Source organism: Malurus melanocephalus, unplaced genomic scaffold, assembly GCF_030028575.1.
Source record: "Malurus melanocephalus ecotype Western Australia unplaced genomic scaffold, MMel_1.1 scaffold_884, whole genome shotgun sequence".
Classification (NCBI taxonomy): Eukaryota; Metazoa; Chordata; class Aves; order Passeriformes; family Maluridae; genus Malurus; species Malurus melanocephalus.
Genome location: NW_026624116.1, coordinates 96488 through 124358, shown reverse-complemented (window position 1 = coordinate 124358; position 27871 = coordinate 96488). Strand labels below are relative to the sequence as shown.

Sequence of the window (27871 nt, the reverse complement as noted above, 5' to 3'; positions counted from 1 at the left end):
ACAGGACACGTACTTTTAAGTGAGTCAATTCAAAGGAGTTTCTCTTCTAAAATAATCTTCTGGATTTGAGAAACKAATACTTTCTTTGTTCTCTAATTGAATTTCTTTTATTTCATATGTGGGGGAAAAAGTGTGTCAAACACAATTTGGTGATGAAAGTTTAAAAGACAAAGAAGTCGAAGCCTGTCAAACCTTTTATTATCCCATGCTGTGCTAAAATAATGTACTTCAACTCACACACCTTTTGGGGGATAAGGGCTGATCGCTGAAGGGTACTGAGAAAGAACATTCAAGAAGTTTCAAAGAGCTGAAATGACCACAGGGATGGAAAAAGCCCTTCTCAAACTCACTTCTGCGAGCTTCTTTTTCATACTAAAAATCAACAGTATAAGACACAACTAATGAAATCAGACCTATTTCTAAAATCAAACTATGGCTTTTGCCATAAATTCTGTGCTGCTTGGCCTACCTGCATCACTAGCAACAGCAAGACACCTCTGAGATGCCCAGTGCCAGTGTGCTGCCAAATTTTGATAAATTGATTTATCTGGAGTGACTCCAAATACTGTAGACTCCCACTTTGGCTTACATCAATAATATRAACAACTCTCTTGTTTCATATCTTTCCTGGGTACCTCCTTGGGTATTAATGCAGTTAAAATCAAATTTGAGGCATTAAYACCAGAGGGGAAGACACTTGATAGAACAGAAATAAACTTGGCACAAATTTATAGGGATTTAGCGCCTATAAATTTGAAGATATGTATTACACAAAGGGAATAGAGAGCAGAAATAATAGACAACTAAAGGGACATTAGGTGAGCAGCCACACCCACTTTACAATTTAATCAAATTTTGAATTGTTTGAACTGTTGTTCTTCATATAACTAAGCTCCCTTCATGCTACAGAAAAATCTGCTCAAGAGAAGAGGATGAGAAATTAATTAGATCTCACAATAAAAAATGGGAACATTTTTGGCCAAGACCCTATCCATGTTTAGTGCTGATGTGAATGAGGCCAAAAATCAGAGAACCGCCTTAGAGACAAAAATGAGATAAATAATTCACACTTCAGAAAATCTGATTAATAACAACGGCTGAAATTCATCAAGAAACTGAAAAAATTAGGAAAGATTAATTACTGGCTGCAATAAAGACAGCATTTAAAAAAGACTTAAGAATACTGGAAAACAATTGTAGGTAGGATACTTTTTACTAACAAGACTGTCTGAACTTCTATGAGACAGAAATGTATTACTTTTTAAATAAATATTTCTTTTTATCTGGGATAGGGGTAAGATATTGTTGACTAGAATAGGGCGTTGTCCAGTCATCTGAAAAAATTACTAAGTCTGGTTACATCTACCAGGATTAGGATGTTTCTCAGACACTGGGAGCCTCAGGCATCACAACTGTGGTGCAATTCTCAGAGCAAATACCCTGCCCATTCCTGTTAATTTACAGTAATAATACTGGGAATTCTGCAGTACTAGATAAGTATTAATGTGGTGCCAGCATTCCAAAATGGATGATTTAAGTTGATCTYCAGTGATTACAAAAAATGTGGGGAATTAGTAAATGTGAAATTAAAAGGAATGGCATACACTGAATTACCAGCTGATGTGCTTTTATTGAGAGCTAATGTTTTCAAACAGATGGAATTATCTACCCAATTTGYAATTAGAAAGACTATAAATATAACTAAAAGGACGCAATAGCACCTATAAAGGATCTATTTCTGAATGCCAGTTAAGTGGACAAAGAATTGTCTGATTGCTCCCCTTATGTCAGAAATGATATTTGGAGGCCTGGTAAAATTGGCACATTTCCTTTAGTTATCTATGAGTAAATAGATAATTATTGACATTTGTGACCAATGCAATGGCTGCCAAGACAAGCAGCTGAAAGGCCAGGATTGCCATTAAGAGCAATCAAGCTACAATTTCTTAAAATAAGCCAAGTATTAATAATGCCAAGTTCAATATGGGCATGAAATGTCTGTATACATTTCAGTCCCCAATTTAAGCTGATCACCAGAGAGAGAATTGAACTGCAGCATCTGTACATCTCACTTGGAATTAGTCCCTGATTTCCCTCCTCTTGTCTTGTGAATTGAGGTTCACGGTCTAAATCTACTTTAAAGTTGTTTATTGTGTAATTATTATTACAAAAGCAAATGTTTATTGATGTTCTTAGTTATGGAGATAACTATTACACCTCTAATTTCACAGCTAAACCTTACTAAATGAGRAGCTATTACTATGATTTACTGTGGAATTAAAATTTTCTACACTTTACCACACCTTTCATTTAATTAAATAAGGGCAGTAAAAAGAAGGGAGTGCAACTGCTCCTGGTTTTTTATTTTCTGAAAGTCAACTGTCACTTACTGAATGAAGCAAGAGTTAGTACACATTTATTATGTACATGTTCATGTTCAACACAAACAGGCTGACTTCCCAGCTTTGCTAAGATGATTACCTTAATGAATGGCATGAACACTTAGTTTAAAACAAATTAATAAATTCAAGAGTTAGCTGAAATCTCTGAGAATCAATAGTGTACAAAAAAGCAGCTCACGTCACAAGCTGACACTCTTTAAGTGCTGCTTGACTGCTATTTCAATTTTGTCAGACAGGACAGTGGGGCAGGCAGAGGAGCAGTAGCCATGAAGATTCCCCATAATATTTTCTGAGAACCTGCCAAGCTGTTTTGTTTTTATAAACATATTATTTTGGGATATTATTTTCCCTTTTACAACAGTTTGTGCCCAATTAAATTCCATTTGTAAAGTATGAAGACTTTCAAAAGTACTGCAAATGAGGGGTTTCTTCCTTAAATAAGGGACTCTTAAATGTTACATTAGGAGTGAAGATAATTACACCTTACACTTCACACCACTCCTTTGAAGACTGTGATATATAATCCACTGTCACTATTTCCTAAGCCCTTCTTTATTCTTTTTAGCCCAAGTAAGACTTTACTATGGACCCAAATCCCATGATTAAATCYCATCACCTCCTGTGATTGTTGTCCTGACTTCTGAAAGAAAATAGTCAGATGGTCATCAAAAAGCACAAGATCACTAAAATATTGCAGGAAAAATACCCATTCCTGATTAAAACTTGAAAATTAAAATATATTCTAATTTAATAATTAGAATATCTCTAGTTTTCAATTCAATGAATTTAATTAATAATAAAAAATAATTTTATTAAATTACCTGAAAACATATGACCAAATTTGTTGTGTCTACCCATAGTTTTATATTCTAAAAAAAATTTGATTATATTTGTTTACCTCCTAATCACACCCATACTGATATTTACGTTTTATTAATGGTATGGAATCGTTAAGTCTCAAAAATTTTATTCAAATAATTTTATGGAGCACATACTAGTTTGAGGATTGATCATACTCTTTTCCATCTATATTTGATTATGGATGCCAATGCCATAAAAAAAGAGAAAAATCACAATGCTTTTCTAGGTCAGTAGGATTCACCAGCAAAAAGTTAATTCTGTACATTTTAAAGCAATGGGTAGCATTTCAGAATTCTGTCTTTAAAACCTTAATTTTGTATGTTTAGTGGTAAAAAGAAAATAAAAAGGTTCCTTTAGTAACTTTTAAGAAACTGAAAGCCACTGAGTGTCAAATGTATATTGAAATCTTCAGATTCAGGCACTCAAAACCCCCTCTTCCTTAAGGCTGCTCTAAACAGCTCCTCTCCATTTATTACCTAGCTCGGATTACACCCAAGCGTAGTGCAAAGGCCAGGGGAACATCACAATTTCACCCATATTTTCTAGCATCTGTACTTTTTCACAGGTGTTGCTAGAGAGGCAAAACCACTCTGACCTTAAGGTCAAATCTCAGGGCACTTAGGTGTTGGCAGAACAGAAGGAGCTCAAATAACCATGATTTGCACATATGGACCAAGCAGAACTAGAGCACAGGCATTTCATTTTCCAGAGGGAATTTAGRAAAGTGTCAAATATGTGCCCAATACATCTCTATGCTCTGCCCATTTAAAGCTAGATTTTATTCCCTGTATTGTTTTTCAATAATCAATGGAACTATTTTAATCAGTTACACAAAAGGTAAATAAAAAACAAARCTGGCCTAAAACCCTACATTTACACTGTTGTTTATTGATCTCAAGTTTTGTTAAGATTATGGATAGAGACAATACCTCTAAATCTCTCTAAATCAGAGCCCTAGGATAAGCCCATTCCTTGCTGTGCAAATTTGCAATTTGGCACAGACAATAAAACAGCTCCATACAGATGCATCTAAAAATCTGTGCCAWGTGTAATGTCCTGATTTAAAATCTCTGAAGTAACTGGCAGTGTTCTTATGAATTATTTCAGTATCCTGAGGTCTGTTTAAGATGTTACAGGGTATCTTTGTTTCACTGGGAARTTACCTTACTCCATCATCTGTTGACATCTCTCTCACACATGCTTAATTGACAAATTGTGAAGCAAGTTTAAAAAAACAAAAAATAACAAACAAATAAGCAAACCAACCACTAAAAACCAAGACAAAGTTCTCTATATTGATGACTTCCAACCATCTCTGCAGTGAAGGTCTTTGAAGTTAAGTTGGTGCAGTGACACTGCATTTGCTATGGCACCAGAGTATCAGCCATCTCATTGATACCAAGGTTAAATTCCAATGTCAAGACAACTGCAAGGAATCCATGTGCCATACCAGGAGAGTTTCTGAATCACTGGTGAAACAGAAAGTAGTAGATGCTTTTCTTTTTTTTTTTTTTTTTTTTTTTTTTTTTTTTTTTTTTTTTTTTTTCGCTATAACTGAAAGCCACAAACTGCCTGTAATATTGCACATGACAAGGCATAATCCACCCTCTGCACTAAAATGTGTCCTGGAGTAATGTCATGGGAATGCAGGGATTTTGAGTGAGCATTGTAAATCTCACAGCATCATGAAGACTGAGCAGCACTAATATCTAGAAATAACTTCTTCCCTGTGTGAGGATTATTTTTGTGGACTTTTTCCAGCTTCCTGGAATCAGCTGTAATCTTACAACACAGAATATAAAACACCTGCAAGTATTTTTCAGTACCAAAGTAAACTTTTGATATATCTATTCAAAAACCAGTTACAGAAGAGTTTGGAACAGGAATAGAAYTCTCCAGTTTGACTTCAATAGCAGCTGAGTACCCAACTCCCAGAGACTCTTGTAACTCCCCCCTGCCAAACCCCTTTCCAAACCAGAGGCTTTGCTATTGCATGTTCTGTGCTYGATAGAATTCGAACAAGAAGTATAACTGCATTAAACATTCTTCTGGTCAAACTGGGAATCCTATTAGCAATATTTTAACACACCCATTGAGTGTCTGCCTAAATACTACTGAGCAAAATAGTACTTTCTCAAAAAAAGGAAGGGAAAAAACCATCAATACATCTGACACAAGTGTGCACTGAAGTGCCAGGAGACTACTTAGCTCAAGTGTTATGTTTGGCATCTTGGCAGCACACCGCAGAGCAGGGAGACATCTAACAAATTTTCATTAAAGTTCTGTGAACAGGAGAGTTGGGTCAGGCTGCCAGGGACCCTGTGTCAGTGCCACTGTTCCAGGAAGTGCAGAATGAAGGCAATTCTTCAGGCTGAGTCAGTTTGAGTCAGTGTCTCATATCTCTCAACACCATTGCATGACATGTAAGTAGAATCATAGCTCCCATCCCTGCAGTCTTGCTTTTCTATTCTGTATTTTCTACACTGTTATTTTAGGTAGCAGAATAGATGAGCTGCTGGTGCTGCTCTCTTCCATCAACCTGTGCTCYTGGAATGAAGGAATCAGGTCAGCCTGCTTGCTTTCTCTCTTACATGCACAGGCACATACACAGAGGAGATTCTGCACTTAAGGATGTTATTTTTAATTCATGTGCAGCTCACCCTGTATGSAGAAGGAAGAGGGCTGTTACACAACTATCTAAGCAGCAGGGTCAGTCTCAAAGACAGCAGGTTTTGAATGAAAGATATATAAGGCATATATATTCACATGAATGTATAAATAAATGGTGCCTAAAAAAAAAAAGCTGCAGATAAAGCTTTAAGCTAAAAGATAAGGYATAAGAAGTTGCCTTTTCCAGGCTCTGTTAGCTAAGGAGAATACAGTGGTTGTCTGGCATATTCATCAGTTCAGTGAATTCCTATGTACCCTTGCCATCAGCAGATTAAGTCATTATAAACAGTCCRTGAAGCTCAGGGCATATGCTTTATTATAAGTCTCCTTAAAAAGCTCTGAATTCACAAACTGTATTAAACTACTCAGGACAGCTCACAGAAAGACTGCAATCCCATCTTACTATCCGTGAATGCAGTTAATGCCTTTTCACYATCATTCCATCATGCTGCAGTATGACAGCACATATAATGATTTTAATCCTTACTGCTGAGAACCAAAAATTCTCCTCAGATTGCAGGGGAACATTCAAGCTCCAGAACAACCCCTGTTGTACATTGTAGTTCTGTCTTCCTTACCTTCAGCTGCCTTGATGGTRTAGCCATTCTCTTCATTTGGTGGTACGTCCAGGAGCTGCATGACCCTGTCCAGCAAACCATGGATGATCTCAAAGCCGGGGCTTTTGTTGTAATAAATTGCACATAAATGTCTGTAGTTTCTTGCACCTACATCTGCAGAAGAAGGAAACAATTATGTTACCTGGGAAACTTTAYCACACTCCTAACCTTGCCTTTTGCATCACTTTTCTTCTGTTGCACTCTGAGGCACTGGTGGCTGAAAGGACAAATAAGTATGTAAAATGGCTTCTCTGACAGACCTGTCATATAGCCTGAGGAAATAATGGAATTTCTTTAACCCACTGGACTCTTGCAGTCAGAAATGTAAAGAAAGATTTAAAGTACCCTATGCCTTGAGCAGGAAAGAGGGWTATTACATACAAGTATCTTCAATGCAGTGACAGGTACCAAGCATATAGTTAAGTGTTAAAGAAATTTAAAATAGACAAGACAAAATGCAAATACTCAGTAGGCATGGAGAAACTTGTGATGCTGGTGGGAAAGCTAAATATTTATAGMACTCAGCTGCAGAACAACTACAAGTAAAAAACTACCAGCCCACAATCTGAAATGAATGCAATAACATTAGCATGGTGATCTGTGGAAAGATCTTAATTCACCGAGGTTCCCAAATCCCAAATATTGTTTATTTGCTCCAACTAAACATTTAGTAACAAAAAAAAAATCTGTCAGGAACTAAACAGGAAAACATTTCTCAAGTGACCAGAAACACACAGGTTAAAACAGACAGCAAAACACAGGAGCAGGGCCTACACACCAAATGAAGGTTCAGCCTTTTTGACACAGAAGTCATTCAAAACTTCTAGAGGAGCTACTTGGTGACATAGCTGCAAGTTCTCTCATCAGCCACTGAGTGCTGAACTTACTGTGGCAGAAGYCTGCATTTTGTCACTCGGGATTATTTTTCTGTCATTATAATAATGTGCAGTGTTAAATAATGCTGAAGAATCCAATCCTGAAGTTAAAATAGAACATGGGGAAGTAAAGGCTACAGAGAAAATATCAATAAATGCAGCATCTGACTTTGGGTCTGAGCACCCTGGCTGCTCTGTGTCATCAGCCGTGTCTCTGTTTCCCAGCTCTACAATAACACCAATCTGTAGAGCAGCCATGGATGGTTGATAATTTATTTTCATGTTGTATTGAGTGACAGAATAGAAAAAAAAGGTTTTCCCTTCCCTGAGACAGTATGTTCTTTGGGCTACAGGTTCAATAGAATGGTTTCCTTTCTTTTTTATGAGTCATTATGCTAGCAGAATCCATGRCAACTATCTGAATTTTAATTTCATTATCATTAAGATGGTCAGTGGTGCCTTCAGAGCAGAGTTCTTAACTAAAGCATCAGAAATAAGCATAGAAAGCTTTTTTTTATACCTCATGTTTTTAATTTTAGAAATATTTGGTAAAGGAAAGGTTGCTTTTTTAAGTGTTRTAAAACTTACTCCTTTACAGAGTTATACCATAACACAGGAAGTTCATTCACTACAAGCAATAGGAAGAAAAAAAGATATTGGGGATTGTGGGCAAAAGCTGGCAGATGTTAGAAATGCTTCAGTTCTTTGTAACTCACTTAAGAGCTCTCATGTCATGCCATGAAATGTTTCTATTTTTCAAATGAGCCTGCCAAGTATGTCAACCTAAATTATATATAAATATATATTTGTGTGTATATATTTCTGAGACTTCAAAGCACTTCCTGGGGATGCTGCTGAAAAACAATCCAAAGGATGGGCAGCTGCTTAGGAATATGTGAGCCAAAAGAGTGCAGAGGGAGATAAAGCAAYGTTATACACTGCTCCCTTCCAAATTAGAGATGCTTCAGAAAAAWGACCTGGTGATCTGAAAGGGGACACCTGCTCATGCAAACTTGTCTTTTAGCCTTCCAAACTATTTTCTGCAGAAAACCAACACTTCCAACAGTTAGGAAACATGGTTTAGAAGGTGGCAGCAGCTGTATTCACAGATGATGTGAAACTAAATCATCTACTAAATGTACTGCTAATGTGTACATTTAGTAGACATTGTACTACTATGTACTAAATGTGTGCTGCCATAAGCTTGCCAGATTCTCCCAAGATCAGTGGTCAGAGGTGATTTTTAATGGATTAATTTCTTTTGTTGTGGTGAGAGAAAAGGTATTCTCTGCTAGGCCTAGTAGCAAAGGTGTTGATTTATACTCTAAACTAGTATAACTATGCCAGCACAAGTGATTATCTAGYATTACAAATTAACCACACAAATGCTGTGCAACATATTCAAAATCAGCACGTTTCTTTCTGCCCTAAGAAAAAACATTTTTGCTGAGATTTGGTTCCATTTAGTTATGTTCAATCTGGCACACATTTTGCTAATTTAATACATGAAACCTTTCTGCCAGATGAGTCTGAAGTATGTTCAGTTCACCTTGGTAAGGAAAAGTTATGTGTAAGAAGGAACTTTATTGAAACCCAGTGTCWTTAAAAGAGCTAGGTTCATTCACACATGAATGACTGCAAGATGCCATTTCAAATACASTTAATGTCAGCACTCTTTTGACCCATACTTTTGAAATTATTAATTGGAAATTCTGCATGCCAAAATCATGAAATAATAAAATTAAATTAAGTCAGTCTGATGACATAAGCCTCATGCAGGAAATCTCATTCCATATGTGAGAGGACAACCCCACATTTTTCAGGGTTTGCAGTTGCCTTTCKCCGCCCCACTCTCTTCAAACTGTTTATTAGGCCAGTTTAATTTTGGAAGTCAATTTGGGGAAGACAGTAGTTATTCTAAACACATTAAAACCCATTTCAGATACTGTTCACAGTCTGTAAGTGCTCAGGCCATGAGAGGGCTGCCCAAGAGCACAAAGCACAAAGCTGCTGCCTCACAAGTCTTTGTCTGTTGCAGTGATTCCCATCAAAATAAAGTACACCACAAAACCATTCTTTATAAAGCTGTTAAGCAGCCATCCACATCAATGAAAGCTTTCAAGAGCTACACTTGACACACATGAAATAAAAGCAACAATTCAACTCACAAATTTTATAATGCCAGAGTAAATGTGCTCCTCAGTCCTAGATAAACAGCCCCACTCTTGGTTCTGAAGAATGCTGATGCTATTCTGCCATCTGTCCCACATTTTTTGCATTCTAGCTAACTGGATGCCCAACAAGGAATGAGCTGCACCACCAAACTGTCTGCATTTAATAAAAAAGAGTCTACATCGTTTGCTAAAACTGCTTGTTTTGCTTGGCAAGGCTCTCTTTTCCTTCAAAAAGAAAAAAGGTAATCTACAAATTAAATTCATCACCAAAGCAATTTACTTGCCATTTTGTTTATGCCTTATATAAACCTTTGTTTTGCAGATCCCAGATACTTTAAACACAACCACTAAAATCTGAAACCAGATAATGAAACAACAACCATTTCTACCACTGAATTTAAAGTAATGTCAGCCTTCCTCACTGAGAGGCAAAATTCGATTCAAAATTGCAACTCCTCCCCAAAAGTTGTAGCTTGTGCACTCCTTTCCCCCCAATACACTATACAGAAATAAATGAATCAGTAAAATTTAGGCAAATTTTTAACATTTAAAAATCCATTTTTACAGTTCATTTTACTGTGATATATTTTTCCAGATAAAGATAATTGGAAATTGTGATCATGTACAGTAAAATCAGTGCAAAAAGGCCCCAAAACACAGAAAGGATTTCACTGAAGCTTTTGGGAAGTGAACGAGCTGCTTTGGCTGTTTCACATAAAACAATTAAGGCTGCAGAACAATTCTAAGGCAGCCACACCTTCTTAGCATAGTTAGATGAAGTGGAAAGATAAGGATAATATTTTTATTGATGAGAGAGGAAATTTTATACCATGGAGCTTTTTATTTAAGGATAYAGTTTATACACAGACTTGCTCCATTCCTTCCCCCGCATCCCTGCTACTGATCTCATAACCTTTGTATTGGCTATCAGCTTCCCAAAAGATAATTTTGGAGAACAAATACAAACAATCGTGTTTAAAGATGATGGAAAAGGGAGTCATGTTGAGACACACTGATCTCCAAATTTTCCTCTGAATAACTGCTCTCAGCTACAGAATGTCTGCAAATATAACCTACTCTTCTCAGGCTCTGGAACTATAACATCAACATTGCATTTAGTATTTACTGTTTTCCAAGGCTTRTGCCAGTTCCAAACACTACCAGCAGATAGTTTCTTTCATGAGATACATCCCCAATAAGAATATCAGTTACATTCCTCATAAGAATACAAAGGAGCACTACATTAAGAGCAAGTAAAAATAGGCAATTTAGAGCAGGTTATTTTTTGGTGCAAAATTGTCTTGTCTTTATCTTTGAAGTTTCTCAATATGCTAGAGAGGTTTCAAGGAATAGTTAAATACCTAAAAATATTTGCAGTATAACTTTTTGCACTTTTRAGAGAGCATCTAATATGAACCACATTTCTAACCATGTGCTGTGCACATTAATAAAAAATCCCARTGTGGTATATAATGACAATTATTATGGAAATATCTATTTTTAAGGAAATACAGATTTACTTACCATTACCATTTGGTATGTAAACCTATTTCCATAATCAAAGATTCTGAGGAACCTTCTCTCCTTACCTGTATTAGGATCTTTTACTACAATGTCAGAAATCTCGAAGAGTTTGAGAGGCAAGGGCATCTTTCTGTTGGCAGCAATAGTTTTCAGCAGCCCAGGAAGAAGGGTTGTACGTGCCACCTGCAGGACAAACAGAGATGCTGCAAGTCAGATACCTTACAAAACAGCTCATCATTTAAGTTTCCTTTATCTTTTTTGTTCTGCTCACTTCTAACAAGATTTTAAAAGTATTCAGGTGCAAGCACTGCACTTTTCTCTTATGTTTAAGCAACTTTGATTCATAATTAATCAACTTGGAAATGTACATTCTCTCTATGTTCTATATACTGCTTTTTCTCAGAGTTTATATGTGAGCTTAAGAACTGGTACCATTTCACAGGTGGTTGAATTGCAGAGCAGGGTAGAAAAGTAATACCCATAAAAGTGCAAAAAGTTCCCATATATTTACTCTCACTTATACAAAAGGCAAATTCCAAGTGCTATTTTAGAAATATTGTTACCTAAAATGTTATCTTTATACCATAAAAAAATCCTGTGTAATATTCAGTCATGGACAACCTGAAATCTATAGAAAATGTGTTCAAAGAACCAAACAAGAGACAATCATACTTGTGAATGCATCTGCAAGAACAATAACATTTCCTGTGTTCTCCATTCAAATACCTTCTTTGAAYTGCACATTTTTTAGTCAAACTAGAAGAGTCTGATTCAGTATATCTAATATAAGAGGGGTGGCAGTGACTGCTCCTTGATTTCAAGTCAAAAGTCATCATGTGCTCAGCCACAGTTACTTCTTATGCTTGGTTATGCAGCATTCCTGTCTATTGATCCTATTTTTCATAACCAATGGCRTTTCGGTTGCTCACTCAGTGTAAGATGGTCCCTGGMATCACCCTGCCCTTGCCTTGCTAGAAGAGGACRGGGGATGGGGAGAGCTGTCCTGAGAATCTCATCACAGTTACCATCTAAAGCTAAAAGTTTATGGTGCATCACAAAGAGCAATCCTTCCCAGTTTTCAGGGAGGCCTACAGATTTTAAAAGATTGAAGCTATTTTTGCCACAAGAAATTATGCATCCAACAACAACCCTGCTTAGCAGCACTGCTACTGCAAAGGCCTGCAGTCTTGCAAGAACAGGAGTCTGAAATACTRTCTGACTAAGGGGCTGCCATGTCTTCTCTTTTTATTCACACTCTGTCGTTTGTTGGTGGTATATTTGATATTGCTTGCTGTGATCACCACGCTAAATGACACAAATGAACAGGTGGYTATGGTCTAAATAGGTACCAACAGTTTCTTGCATGACTATTTATTTGTGATACCACATAAAACCTGTGCAAAAATTCTGTTCTTGAATCTCAGAGAAGCAGAAGACTGTCATCAATATTAGAGATAAGATGTASGAAGGTAAATCAGACTTACTAGAGTCTTAAGGGGAAATAAAACACAAATTGCAAAATATCAATAACCCACAGACTCCTGAAACTTTTCAAAACCTTTCTACAGTAGTTCACCTTTGTATTTCTTAGGTTAAAAAGAAACAAAAAGGGCCTGTAAATTTACCTCCTTGTAAACCAAAGAAAGCATCTTAAAAAAACCCAACAAACCCAACACTCTTTAAAAGGAGTGCAAAACCTACAGGCATATTCTTCGGTATTTTCAGAATTGTTGAGAATGCCATACTTGAGCTCTAACTTTCTGCTCTAGCAAAGATCAAATGATCTAGAAAGGGGTATTAAAATACTTGAAGAGCACCACAGAATTTAAAAAAAAAAACCAAACAAAACCAAAATGAGAATAATAACAATCAATAATTTAAAAACCACAAACCCCAAACGTTTCCTATCCAAATCTCAGGAAGTTTAGAGATTTCGAAGTCTAACAGTTCCTTTTATGCTGAATAGGTTTTCTGGATGAGGAAGTTGATCAACCATCTGGGATTTTCTACAGCAAGATTGCTCAATTTTGCCACATTCTGCCACACAGAGCATGGTACCTTGCTTTCTTGAAAAGCTCATAGTATTTCACACTGGAGGAGAGATTTCTCARTGAAGGAGTAACAGAAGATGACATGCTCAGCACATAAATATACACAAACTCTTCAATGCAGAAAATGCAGCTTACAGTCTRTAAGTTTTATTTCCTGTAGGTTCCTTTCTCTCCTTTTTACATATAAAATCCATTACAATATTTTTTTCAAAATGAAATGAATGCTCTCACCTGAAATTCCGCTGTTTTGGGGTTTGCTATGCGCACAGCGTTTGTTGCAGAGATGTCCATGCCAAGTTTATCTGCAATATCTTCTTGAGAACACTGAAAATGAGACAAAAACCCATCAAGGTCAAGTAGTTAACACAGACAGTAAGCCAACGATGAAATTTGATATCAAGACTGAAMAATGGAGTTGTAGCACTGCCCCATAATACATCCCCTCATGAGTAACATGCATAATACAAATTGAGCCCTAGTCTTAAAATGAAGAAGGCAAACTGGTTTTGTAAATAATTACTAACTAAATCAAGCTGGTTTAAAAAAAAGTGTTTATTTAAGTTTTGTCATGGATTGTTGTCATTTATTTTAAAAACTGGCTCAGATTCCATGCTCTGACTTGCAGTGGAAGAAATATTTTATTCTGAAAACAACTCTTGTTTAGGGACTGGTACCTGTTCTTTCACACAAAGAAAACAATTCCGTTAGGGAAACTTACAGAAAGTAAAGTACTATGAAAAACAGGTCAAGTGGCACACCTTAAACTTTCAGAGCTGCATAAGATTCTTGTAGTTTGTTCATTTTTTTGGGTTGGAGTGTTTTTAGAGCCCGAATACTAAAGGTGTATTTTTAAGCTGGTCAGTAAAACAACGGGCATTCAAGCTTTATCAACTTTATCAGGCTCAGTCAATGTCTCAGCACACACTGCAATAGATGCTRCTTCTAAGATCCACACTTCAGATTTCCACAATTTACAGCTTTATTAAGTAATAAAGAAACCAGTAGCAGACTAGGCATGTAACTGAGGATTTGTTTGAACACTGCAGTCTCCCAGAAGTGTCCCCTTTGCATTGGCAGCACTCAAAAAGTGTGTGGATAGACCAGCTGTGAGAACAATGAGCAGATGATACCATCTGAAAAAGTGGATTATTTAATAATAATTAAAAAATTCCACATAATACAAGGAATGCTGAACTTAGGAGAAAATGTTGTTAAACATTTTTCAGATGTGTATYTAAACTACAGCATGTAACTGTGATTTATCTAAGTGTATTGTGGCTAAACTGGAGCTCCTCACARAAGGCAGTGTTATTGTGTGGAAGTMTAATTTGGGGCTCTAACCAGGAAACAGACTGAATGCAGAAATACATAAACAGTGTTTGTCATATAACACTGGGGTACAGACTGCTGTAGCATAAATTGTAGTTAYCACAGTCATTAGCCTCACACTGGTGTTTTAATAAAGTGTTGGGGACACAGCAGACTGTGCATTTCATCCTGCCACGCATAAAAAAAAATGCGAAATGTGATATTGTGATATACTGCATGACCTTMAAAAATTCTGCTGTTGTAGTTCATAAAGGTTCTCAGTTGTAGCAATGTAATATATGAAATGTTTCAACCACAGTACCTACGWGGTGGTGAAAAAAATGAATTATATTAATGACTAAGGAAAAACTTCAAAAGCTTGAATATGTTATAAGTGCTGTTTCCTCAGCATGGTACTACCACAGGTGTAAATACTTCTGTCAGATACTAGCACTGCAGGAGAAAATACTACTTATTATCCTGATTACTTAAATAATTACGAATGACATATTAAAACTGGAATGTATTTCTCAGAATGAGATCAAGCTTTGCTTTTGAAGCTCTGTGAAATCTGAAGGTGTTAAAATTTTATTTAGTCCATTCAAATCACCGAATTTGATTGTTAATACCTGAACTTTTCAGCTACCGGAAGGGTTTTAGGAGCCTGAATTGCTGCATCTTAAAATATTGGAGGAAATTGCAAAAAAAAAAATCTGTGAGGAGATCACTCTCTCTCTTAAGAGGTTGTGTACTTTCAAGSATTTATACCTCGGGCCATCAAATAAGTTTTAAGCTCAGGAAGAAGAAATTCTGCAGAGATTTAACAGAGATTTAACGGTAGCTCCCCATACGCTAAAATGTGCACTATTTGGACATTTAAGCAAAGGCTTTCAGCAGATCTTGAAAGAAAGGATTTTCTAAAATGTAGAGTATATTTTCAAAAGCTGACTATGGCAATTTCCACACATGGACAGCTACCACATACATTTGGAGGGCACGGGAGTGTACTTAACTTTTCGGGTTTATTTTTTTTTTTTTTAATAATAGACCAGGTTCTCTGATCCAGTTCCCAACGAAGGGATATGAACATGTGGCCATRACAAAGATGTTGTTTCCTACTGTACATTTGATTTTAGCACAACAATCYTGCTGTAAAATTTCCATAGTACAAATTAAGCCAGCTGTTAGAAGTGAAATGGCACTTGATGCTGCAGAATCCTARTTCTTAGTCGAAGACTACTGGCCTGGCTGTAACAAATAATACCTACAACTAATGCTAACAATTCTGTATTTGTTATCTTTATTTGTTATCTATATTCAAAACCCTACCAGTGATGCCCCCTTAGTGTGCATTGTAACTTTTTTATGGGTATTCTTAAAATAAACTCTTTGCAGACTGAGTAATTACATGCTAGTTTGGTATCTAATGCAAGGATTTGTGGGCAACTGGCAATACTAAAGAGAAATATAGAAACAGAGAAATCTCAAGAAACTGTAGTAATACCCAACAGAAAGTACTAAATTTTAATGTTGTTTTTTCAGATTATTGAACTATGATGAACTTCACATCTGGTGATCAAAGTCTTGAGAGAGATTTGCTGTCTTACAATTTCATCCTATCAAGTTAAACTAAAACCAGTCCTTCAGCAGCTATTTCCCCTCTATACTTAGAACTACATGCCACATTAACAGTGAYTCACTTAATTTCTCTGACCTACAAACTCACCAAATATTATACTATGATTTCRAAGCCCTAGTAAACAATCAGCTGACAAAACAGTACTGCATAATACTGGTACATCTATACAACATATCCTCAGACCATCCTCTGCAGTTTTGATTGCATCACTGTTCCAACATGTAACTAAGAAAMATAGGAAATCAATGTATATACCAGGGCAAAAGTGAGTGCTTCAGTGAATCCAGCAGCTGCCAAGTCCAGTCTCAGAAGTTCTGCGAGCTTATTGAGGGGGAGCTAAAATGAAACAGAACAGTTTTCAGCTTCCATCTAAAAGCATTTTGCTATTCTTTCCCAAGGTGTTACATGATGGTGAATTCACTAGAGAAGGACTATGCTTGTGTGCTTAAAATTTTTGAAAGCATTAGCCAGCTGCCTTTAGGCTTGCCTGAGGAAATGAATCTCCCAATTAGAGATTTAATACAGGCTCCCTACTTAAACCCTGTCTTTTTTCAAGTACTAGCAACCACTGGTCGTGGACTTATTCAAATCAGTGGGGCATCTGTTTTGTATCCCATCCATGGTAAATACTTCTCAAGGCAAAGCATGTCAAAATATTTAATTCCTAGGTTCTGTTTTCCCCAAAGCCCTTCTGGCATGCAGCAGTCATTTACTGACAACAGAGCGTTCATTTGAAGGGGCAATCTTACTTGATTAGCTATGGTGTACGTTTTCGGAATCACCATCTGAATGTTGTTATAACCATAAGCTATTGCTGCATCTTCTACGATATCACAGGCATGGATAATGTCTGCTCTGGTAGGAGGGATTTCAATCTCTATCTGGTTCCCATTCCCTGTGACGTGTGACTTCAAACACATCCTAGTCAGCAGCTTGGCCAGGCTTGATGGAGTTTCACTGAAACAAAACAAGAGAGTGGTAATTTATGGATTTTGCACTATATTGACTGGCTTTGTAAAGTCAATGTTCCTTCTGCATTGCCTCATATCCTGAAGAATCTGCAAGTGCTTTATGGACTGTACTGAGACTTAGCATTCAAACAGAACCAACTCAGYTTGTGACTCATGAAATGGTCACTTTACTTGATAACAATTGTGTGAAGCCACAAAGAATCAGTCACTTGCTCTGAAAGCAGGGAAAGAACTGTTAAAGAGTCAATCTAATGACCCAAGATAACCCCCAAATTTTCAAACTGTAAAAAAATCACATAGTCTGAACATTTTCAAAACAATACAATAATCAATGTCCTCTACTACCTTCGTTATGGTTAATAAAAACTATGTTTTCATTTGCAGTAACACACCTGATTCCTATTTTCTTGTTAATGTGTTCAGGTTTCACCTTCTCTGTTCGATAAGCCAGTTCCTAAAAAAATAAAAAAGACAAAGATTTTAAGCATACAGAGTGCCTGCCACTTCTATCTAAGAGAATTCAATCTTAGTAATCTAGCTTCTAATTGCCATACTACAATGACACCCACAGAAGACAAATGTAGAATACTAGGCTAAACTTAGCATTCTAAAGTTAACAGGATTTTTGAAAATACACTCTAGTTATGTGAATGCAAAAGCTGTTCTTGGTTAAGCTGGAAGGCTGAATGCAGCATGAAATCCCTGTTACTGAAACTTCCGATAATTTCTGATATATGCAAGAAACAGTCACTGAAAGTTTCTGGTGACCAGTTCATCSTAAGTCAAAGCCCTAAAGCACAGAATGGTCATGCATGAGATCTCATGGCCTTGTACAGATCAAATGACTTTTCGGAGGAAAAGGAAAAACACTTATTGGCACACAAATATCTATCAGTATTTTACTAAGCAAGTGTGCAACACATTTAAGAAAGTTATTTGTATGTATTTCATGTGCTTCTAAACTTCTTGATATAYAAACTCTTAAAAACCATAGCATCTGAAACTTTGGAGATTGTTTTCTCTACTTTATCTAGGAGAGTTGCTTTGGTTACTGCAGAGATTTCTATTTTGTTGGGTATCTTTTCAGTATTCTACAYGTTCCTCTGTTGATTAAAGCTGACATTGTGAAAAGAAAAAGCTAAAATGACACTAGAAAACTACTCGGCAAAAACAAGTTTCTTTCCTTCTAAACAGTTGGTACTTGCTTGATAGGTCTGATTTTATGAACTCAACCAGATCTGTCTTCAGTTACTTTCAGGAAACAGAGGGAATTGCTTTCCTTATACTTATTAAGAGAACAAAAATTAAAGACTCCATTACTACAAAGAGGTCTGTCTGGGGCTCTGAACAGCACTTGAAGTCAATATTCTGCCTTACAGATTTTTACATAGTTGGTGTCTGTAAAGTAAAAGACTGAAAAATGCAGTGTTCCAAGGTTATTTTAACTGAAGGGCATTAAAGCGTCCAGATCTGATAAGTMCAGTATGCTGAGGCTGATTTCAGTTGTCCATAGACTTAAGGCTGAAGGACCTCTTCCTGAATTAATTTTTCCTGATTAGGAACACAAACGTTTTAAAAGCTTTAGACACAGATCATGACCTTTGATTGCAATCTTTACTTGTCCCTGATAAAGTTCCTATCACATGCACTCTAAACCATAATAGTGTATTTCTAACCTCATCATAATTCAGAGGAGCTTCAGAATGAGTTTCCTATACAAGGAGAGGCTGGAGCTGGAGTTATTKTTCATGGGGTTAGAGAAGGCTCTGGCTCACTGATATAAGGTAGTGCCAAGCTGGGTTTTTACACTACACCTTCTGCCACTGCAGAAAAAGAAAACACTCTTACMAGACAGTGTAAATCAACCCCTCTCCCTAAGGACACGGAGATATCCTRATGCTGTGCTTACCGGATAGATGTGGGTCTTCCCATTAGGATAAACCACTTCTGCTGCTTCAACACTGAGAGAGACAGAAAAACATAAGTAAAAATGTTTTTTAACACGTAGCCCAAATGTAATGTCTCTCAGCCTGGAGATTTATACTCACGTGAATGGCTTCTCACAATATTCGCTAAACATCGTGACTATAATATCAAGAACAATTTTTGCCTACAAAACAAACATAGTAATCACATTGAAATCTGTCATTTACTTGAGTTGAAGCAGACAAAATATCTTAACAAAAGAACAGGGAAAATATCTCATTTTACACCCTCTTCATTCTATTTAATAACAATTCATTTCCTAGCAGTCTAGAATACTAGATTGAATTTYAAAATACATTTTCCTTCTGATGCAGACATTCATGCAAAAGCTTGAAAAACTTTGGTTTTCAAGCTTCTGAAGCATTTGTGTATCTTTTCTAAACTCTGTTCTTTAGAAACACAGTGCTTTTGTTACCTTTTGGAGCTGGGTCTTCCTAACCTTCTAATTAGTCATTTTACTGAAGTTCAAGTGAGAATGGAGAGGCTGAAGGACTGTGCATTGTTTAGCAATACATTATCAAATAACCTCGTCTGCAAATTTTTTCTGTGCTACAGTTACTATTTTAAGGTATTAGTATAATGGAACATAACAATGAGATCCAGATGAACTTCTCAATCTACAAAAGAGATTTTTTGATGCCTGACAGTGTAACTTCCTTCATGTAAATAGAACAGCACTATATTTATTTTTACTATCAAGAAAAGCAGTAGCAAGAAACATTTATTTATTAGTTTACTTAGAAACCATCCCCCAACATGCAAATTTATTCGTGTTGTTAACATATCATTATGCAGTAGAGTAAGTTAAAAGCAGTTTYGCTCTTAAGCATCAAGTTACATTCTTCAGGGAAACTGTCAATGAATGCACAACCTATATTCAAAAACAGGCAATTATAACTCCTAGGTTTTCATGCTTCAGCTTTGAGTGAAAGATTTGCATATGGAAAGACTTGCATTCAGCAATTATTTGCAAAGCATCCCTGCTTGAAAAAGATAACTAAGTAGAAAAACTGTTGTCTTTCTTCCCTCAGCCCAAATTTTCAGTAGGAGACAAAATKATTCTTTATAAAGAGTATTCTACCAAAATAGGCAGTCTCAATAAATTTCACTCTTCTGAAAGCCTTTCAGATTTAGAAAAAGTGCTCAACAAGAACAAACAGTCTCTAATTTACTTGAATTATTTTCCCATACAAGCTGAACACTTAGTGTCAACATACAGTAAAATCAAAATTGAGTAAAAACACAATGCTATCTATAGAGCAAGCCTGAAACTGTGTCAAGGGAATTCCACAGTCCTACAGCTTTTATATTTGAAGGTTGGCTCCACACAGTAAATGCCTCATTGTTGTAGGTCTTTGTACTGGAGCTCTATTATCCAAAGAGAAAATAGTGATATTAATGCATAGCAAAAACAGGAAAGATYAATTTACCTTTGTAATATCTGTGCCTGTACATTCAATAAACACATTTCTGGTATTTAGGCTTATTTTTGTATGATCTCCTAAAACATGTGAAAACAAAAACATGTTAAGAAATATTAATTTTATTGCAGTAACACTGACACTGACTCATTTTGTGTCAGAAAGATCATTGTCATCTTCCACAGCTTAAAAAAGCCACTATCTACTGCACCACCATTCACAGCTGTTAGCAGAATAGCAGCTCTTTTTATTTTTGAATGTATGAATTCAATTAAAGGGAAAAGGCAGAYCAGACACACTGACTGGGTTATGCTTTACGCTGCAAGACACACGAATCTACAGGTATCTTGGCACTAAGCTGGAAAAGCCAACTAGCAGAACAGAGGCCATCTGCTGTTAGCAAAGGRGCTTTGCACTGCCACAGCATCCCATCTTCCCTGGATTTAGTCTCACATTTGCAACAGATGTGTGATGTGTGTCATTTCCTTAGGCAGGAATAAATGAAATGGGTTTTTTAAAGTGATTTAGACTAATGACTATCAGTAATCATTCGGTGATCTCCTGACACTGTCAGCTGATACACCATAGGTTGCTCTGCATTAGTGATTTAGATCCTAGTATGGGTCCCTTCTAAGCATGAATTTTTGTCTGTCCTGGGAATTATCCTGCTGCACTCAAAACTGTTTCTTCTCTGGAACAAGCACCTGTAGTGTCCCACTTGCAAACTAAATGCAAAGTTTCCCAGTAGCTGGTTACCTGCACAAGTGGGGTCTGTTAGTAAGCCACAAGCAGTCTGGAGCAGCTGTACAGAGATCTTGCTCTGCCTGTTAGGTACAGATGGGCAGTGCACACCTGGAGTGAATTCCATTGCTGGRACCATGCAGAAATGGGCATACACAGTACTAGAACTGTTTGGGATCATGACAAATCCAGCCTCTTAGTCCTTCTTGCCTTCCCTTGCACCATTCACTAATGCAGCTGAACCCCACCAGAGGCAAAGGGAAGCACTTGGATATACATGRACATTATTGCTTCCTTTGTTTGACCCTGACGCAGCTTCTTTGTTTTAGTTTCCTACCTGAAAAATTAGGTCACAGCTGGACTGGAAGTTAGGTGCACTAGAGATCCTAGCATTGAAGGATCTTGTAGTCCCTTACAGCTGTGCTGTATCTCTTTGCAGATGGAATGTATCAGCATCTCTGGACTCACTTCAAAGCAAATACAACCCTTCACTTCAGTGTTTGTRGAAAATCCAAACAACCAATACAGATGTTTACATTGCATTATCTGTTTAAAAAGCACCTCTAGCCTGGAAACCTCTCTTAGATACTGCTTTCTAAAGCAGAGGCGGGGGTTAAATTTAGCTCAAACTTTTTAATTGATAAAATATAAATGATGTGCAATGCTTATACATGGAACATACCCCCAAGCTGGAATGAGCCTAACAAAGAAGGATCAGGCACAGTGGTTGACACCACCTTCAATTCAGAACAGTTGTTGTTAGTGGTCCCTACCAAAGATTTTGAACTGCCTTTTAAGAATGTTTGGGACAAGGACTATTAGGAAACATCCATCCAAAGARATTATCACTGCAGATTTATTGGTCAGTGTAGGGAAAGTTACTGATACCTGACCTATATTTCAGTATATTAGGTATACTGAAATATCTTTCTTAAAGGACTTATTCTTGTCATGCCATTAAATGGTTTCAGTAAACATGGTTCTCAAAAGCCACACATGGTTTCTTTCGCATTCAGAGGAAACCCATGTTTAGGAACAATGCAAAAAAAGTCTAGACCAATTAATTCCTTTTAAGCCATTAAAGTCTCCTGAAATCACTTATGCAATAGCAATAGTATCCGTAAAAACTCATTCACATTCCTGGTAAGTTCCCTACTTTGAGCTTATGAAATGGAGTACAAAGTTGCAGTTAACAGTTACAATTATCAATTTGTCGAATAATTTCTTTGAAGATTCTTTAAGCTAAACAAAAGGCTTTCCTAGCACAAGTTCCCGTCACAAGGAACTTACATTGAGTACCAGAAGGGTATGAGAAGCTAACGCAGTAGGACTTTTACATCCTTCTGATGAAGATGAGAAAAAGAACACTAGCAGCCTAGGCAGTGAGCAAAAAATTTGGCTGCCTTTAAACTGAAAGAAGGAAAGAAGACTACATGAAATTTTAAGTGAAACAATTTAATCCCTCTGACACATCAGTGTTTCTGTCAGACATTAATTCACACACAACACAGCAGTAACAGTACAAAGTAGCCATAAATTAATCTTACCATTGATAATTGGTGGCATGGACAGAACAACTCCATTGCTGTCATAAATGATAGGATAACGTGGCTTGTTTTCAATCAGGTGCAAATAGTGCCGAAGGTGGCTGTCAGTCTGTAGAAACAAAACACATCCTGAATTTCACTTCAGCTCACAGGTGAACACAGTCACAATCCTTTGCTGAGTGATAAAGGGATATTTTGAAGGTAGGAGGGATTAGGCTTAGAGCTAGGTACTTCAYTAGCAAAGGCTGTTTGCTCCCAGCAGCTGGGAAAGTTTGAAATGAAAGAACTGGATTTTGGTATTCTTCAGAAGCAACGATTATTTAAAGATTCTCTCAAACACACTTAGGCCATGCTGTCCAAACAATGCCCTTGCTCACCACAGCAGACAAATATTGCCAAATACCCTTAGTCTGTAAGAATGCTTAGAAGTGATAAAAATTGCACTACAATACATATAGTTATAAATTGCTAGATATTGACACATTTATACTTAAATTTTATTCAAATTTTACATTTGTTCTAATGACATAGGTATGWGCTGTACCAAAAACTTAATTTCCTTTTAGTGTTTCTTGTTTCTGAGCTCTCTTACTCTTTAGTCACAGGCACTTTAGGATTTGTCTCTATGGCCAGTATGAGTTCCAGCAGAGCTGTATATTGTAAGGGCAGTGACAGTATCATTTTCAAATGCTGACATTGGAACTGGCCTATATAAACATTGTAAAATCACACTTGATAGAATCTTTTCCTAGCATTTGCCTGGTTTCATCAGGATGCTGGGCCAGGAGCAGCACCAGACTCRAGTCTTTTACACAGCTGTGCTTGCCTAATATAAAGTTGGATAAACAATCCAACATCTTCCCCCCGAGTAAAATGGTCAAATTAAGGTTACATCAAAATAACTGGTAGCATTTACCCCAAACTTTTCCCAGCTTTGTACACCAAATATCTATAGGTAGATAAATACGTAAGGATTATTAAAAGCACCATAAAAAGCAGTTTTCATTTTGATAAATCAGAAGKCTACTATCAAACCCACCATTCYAAGAGTTGTTCYTAGCCCCAAAATATCATGATGTATMTTTCACAGACAGTAAAAATAAAATATTACCATACTTTTCTCACTAATAAGCAAAATAAGGAATGTTCACTGTCTGTGAAGTTACAGAAGTTAACTTKTATTTGTAAGGAAAACTTTTAGCARCAAGGTTATGAGAAACATTTAGCCTTGGAAATTTACCTTCCTGCATTAAGTGCAACAAGTCTGAAAAATCYCACTTACCCTATACAGATCCATAATTTGTGAGGCTGTGTACTCCTGGGATTGATTCAAGGGCTTAAATTTAATTTCAGARGGTGCTTTGGCTGTAAAAGTAAATGGACCTGAAATGGTGTCCAAGTCATGGGTACCTATTGCTACTAATGCTCTTTTCCTAAAAAGAAAAAAGGCAAAATGATGTTTTTCTAGTAATACTTGCAGTTTCATAAAATATGATGCTCTACATTTCCATGCATTTATAGAGCTTACTGAAAAAGCAGAAGGATAATTTTGAGAAGCCTAGAAATTATTTCCTGAATAATATTTTAGTAAGTGTTAACAACACAATTGGTCAAGGCAAATCCAATGGGAATATTGMATGAGCTATTTATGTTGAACAATATTGACAGCAGACAGAAAAAGGCAAGAAATGAGAAGGATCAAAAGAGCTGCTACAGAAGCCTTTCCTTGCAGTAATTGTAATGCCTCTGCAATAGGGATGTGCAATCTTACCATGATAAAATCATACACACGGACACTATGCACTGCTTTAAATTTAAGCACTAACCGGCAAATATTTTGGTGTAGCTTCTCTTGGAGGTCGATGAAACTGTCATAACGGTCCTTGGTAAAAGTTATATTTCGGAGGACAGCAGCTACAGCRTGAGGCCGGATCTGGGCAGTCTGCAATTTACAACATCAACATGTGAATTTCAAGTGAGCAAAGGAAACTTTGTTTTGATTTGGTATTAGATTCACCCAAAATAATTTGTCTATTGTTCCTCCCCCTCCCCTTTCCTAAGAATAGATTGCAATGAGTAGAGAGATTTAAATTTCTTTAGCTCTTGYTCTGCAAATAAGATTTCCAGTCTCRCTGCTCTTACAAAATTATACTGATATGGATCTTGCTGTTTCAGCAACTGTCAATATGTTTACAGAGGTGCAGTAAACAATTTTACCTGTTCAGTGATAATCAGCTTCTGACGTTCACCCTCAGCTGGAATTATCTTTTCATACCTAGGGACATTTATCCTAAAACAGAAACAGAAGTAAGTCTGCAGCTGTAAGAAAAATAGTTCCCAAAATGCAGGAAATMTTAGAAACRTAGCAGCAATTATATGTAGAAAACWTYCTTGGTAACATTTCTTGGCATGTAAYAGCTAACTGCTCAAAACTTGTTTTCTATGGGATGGTAAATAGATTACTGAACTASAAAGGAAGAACTCAWCAGGATAAAGCCATTGCAGAAAAGTGAAATAAATTATTTGTTCTAGTATTTATTACAAAGGATAACAAGAAGTTTCTCTGCAGGAGTTTTTTATAGAGGATAAGTCTCAAATGGAATAGCAATGGAAAACTTTTTAGAACAGATCTAAAACCCAATAACGTTCTGGTCTAGTCTTTTAAAGTTATGCAGTTGATCCTCTCCAGACAAATATCTGATGAATCTGATCTAGACATCAAAACCCAAGCAAAYAGGAAGTTTGTTTACTGACCAGAACTGGACCCGTATTTCAACAAATAACAAACGGCACAAAAATCTCACAACTCTGCCTTACCTTTCCTTAAAGACCTGCAGTCCTCGGACCAAYCCTTCCAGGCAAAGAAGATCATAACGGTTGGCAGGAACATCAATTTTATAGAGAACAACATCAGAGGCACCCTTTGCCTTTTCTTCACCTTTTTCTTTACTTATAATGTCCTTTTCAGATGTCTGAAATGAAGCAAAATTGTGATTTTAACCTGATCTGTTTTAACATTGATGGGAGTATGATAGTGATATAATAGGAGAAACTGTGTTAATTAGAAGTTTWACAGTGTAATTTGCATTTATACAGCAAATGGATACACCAAGTATGGGAAATTACATAAAACTTTTCTCAAATTCAGAAACTGTAAAGCAGTGCACCAAAAGAAAAATTCAGTAATAAAATTTTAATTTTAAGGAAAGAGATTATAGAAGCAAGCACCTCCAGGCTGTGAGATCCCAGCAGAGATCKGAGACCTTTTTAACAACAGATCAGCAAATTGCTTGCCATAATCAAATTTATTCTGAAATTTATTCTTTTTAACAAAAGACATCTGAACATCATATGTTATGTTCAGATGTCTTTCRACAAATGTCATTAAAAGGCCAATAAATGAAAACTAAAAAGCAAAACCAAAACAGGTCTACTTGAACAAGATTTATATGGATAAGAGTTATAAGGGCTAGCAAATCTCCATAAGTACAGAATTTAAATCAAAATGTTAAATATAAATTAGTTACTATTTTGATAACAATGTCCAGGACAAATACATCTTTGGGGATATTGCACAGGAGAYTGCATATGAAAAAAAGGCAAACTTGTAAAACACGACCAATATATGTTCTGTGGCAGTGTTCACACTGCTAAATAAAATGAGGCCTGAGACTGAAAATCAAGTGGCACAGAGCGCTGACCTCCAGAAAGTATAGCAATATRCCATCCTGGAGCCTCTTGCTTCCAAGGCACAAGTTTTTGTATGTCTGAGGGGTTTCTTGCCAGATTCAAAACACCTGTGTTARTACAGTCCATTATAACACTGTACCAGGGATATGATGGAAATAATGTTATACAAACWCTTACCAAATATAAATGTTGTCAAYACGCTACATATACTCTAAATGCAACAAATAAAAACMTTACTTACAATTTCGTCAAGCTCCAAACCAAACTCAAAGCAAAGCTCATCAAATTCTTCATCCGCTGTGAAGGAAGAAGGTGAGTTTTGGTTAATAATCAGGCCTCACACCGAACTTCTTTGTTTGTGTTTGAATGCTTTTAGTCAAGCTAACAAATGCTATTTGGAAAAAAAACAGGTACAACTAATTTGAACAATTTTGCTTATATTTGCATCTGAGTAGCAGCTGCTTTGGTACATATTTGATTTATTGATGTGGGAAGTGGGAGTCACAGGTGAGGCTTCTGAGCCTTGTAGATCAGCTCCTTAGCCAAGTTTGTCAGAGCAACTCTGGCCTGAACAGATAAAGAAAACAGCAGGGAATAACTGGGCAGCTTCTGCCAACTGCTCCTGYTCTAACCAGGCAGGCTGTTCTGCAGAGGTTGCATCAACTGCACTGTAACATGTGAGTAACACAGYCCCGGCTGTCTGAGGAGCCACAGCTCCTGTCTGGTCTCAACCACYGCGTGTCCCTGAATGCTCCTTCAGCCGAACACTTCTTAAATCGCGCTCCTGAACCACGAAAAAAAACCTGACTAAACCCACGCTATTCACTGCCCGTTTTGCCTGCTCCCACCTCTTCTCTCCCCTTTTTGATTTAACCAGATCCTAAAACAAATAGTGAAATCCAACCAGGAACCGCGATGTGGGGACGCGTGGTTGAGATTTCCCGAGAGATTTGGGCTCAAGCAGCGCATGTCRGGGCAATGAGCTGAACGGATAACACCTGGCTGTGCCGAGGGGCGGTGAGGAGCAGGCTGCAGGGGAGCCAGCAGCGCTCTGAAGCCAGGCTTTCCCCGAGGGTCCCAGTGCCACCCCGGGCCATGGGACAGGTGTCCCGTGCAAGGGTCGCAGCGCAGCCCCGGGACACGCCACACGCCACACGCCACACGCGGAGCGGAGGGCGCGGCCGCCGGCACCGTGGCGCTCAGGGCTCGGCCCCGGTCGGAGCGGGCAGCGGCGGGGACGCCGCGCCGATGGGAGCCCGGGGCAGCGGTGGCGAGCGGGCGCTCCCGCAGCATTSATTGCGGGAACGGCGGACACTCACTGTAGGTTCTGCCCAGCGCCTGGAACAGCAGGTCCCGCTTCACGCTGACGGTCGGCATGGCGGCCCGGCCCGCAC

General features: G+C 37.3%; 1 protein-coding gene across 1 annotated transcript in view; it reads right to left on the bottom strand.

The window, feature by feature from the left end:
- FARSB (phenylalanyl-tRNA synthetase subunit beta) overlaps positions 1–27865 on the bottom strand; it is a 35725-nt gene extending 7860 nt beyond the window's left edge. The window contains exons 1-16 of the mRNA XM_057385874.1: positions 27797–27865; positions 26719–26774; positions 25605–25759; positions 25005–25077; positions 24614–24729; positions 24070–24220; positions 22788–22896; positions 20509–20579; positions 19141–19202; positions 19002–19053; positions 17485–17546; positions 16871–17078; positions 16377–16457; positions 13406–13498; positions 11189–11306; positions 6512–6664 (exon numbers count right to left, since the gene is read on the bottom strand). Coding sequence (XP_057241857.1) covers positions 6512–6664; positions 11189–11306; positions 13406–13498; positions 16377–16457; positions 16871–17078; positions 17485–17546; positions 19002–19053; positions 19141–19202; positions 20509–20579; positions 22788–22896; positions 24070–24220; positions 24614–24729; positions 25005–25077; positions 25605–25759; positions 26719–26774; positions 27797–27854 — 1618 coding nt within the window. The 5' untranslated portion in view covers positions 27855–27865. The remainder of the gene's footprint in view (positions 1–6511; positions 6665–11188; positions 11307–13405; positions 13499–16376; positions 16458–16870; positions 17079–17484; positions 17547–19001; positions 19054–19140; positions 19203–20508; positions 20580–22787; positions 22897–24069; positions 24221–24613; positions 24730–25004; positions 25078–25604; positions 25760–26718; positions 26775–27796) is intronic.
- Positions 27866–27871: the final 6 nt, after the last annotated feature.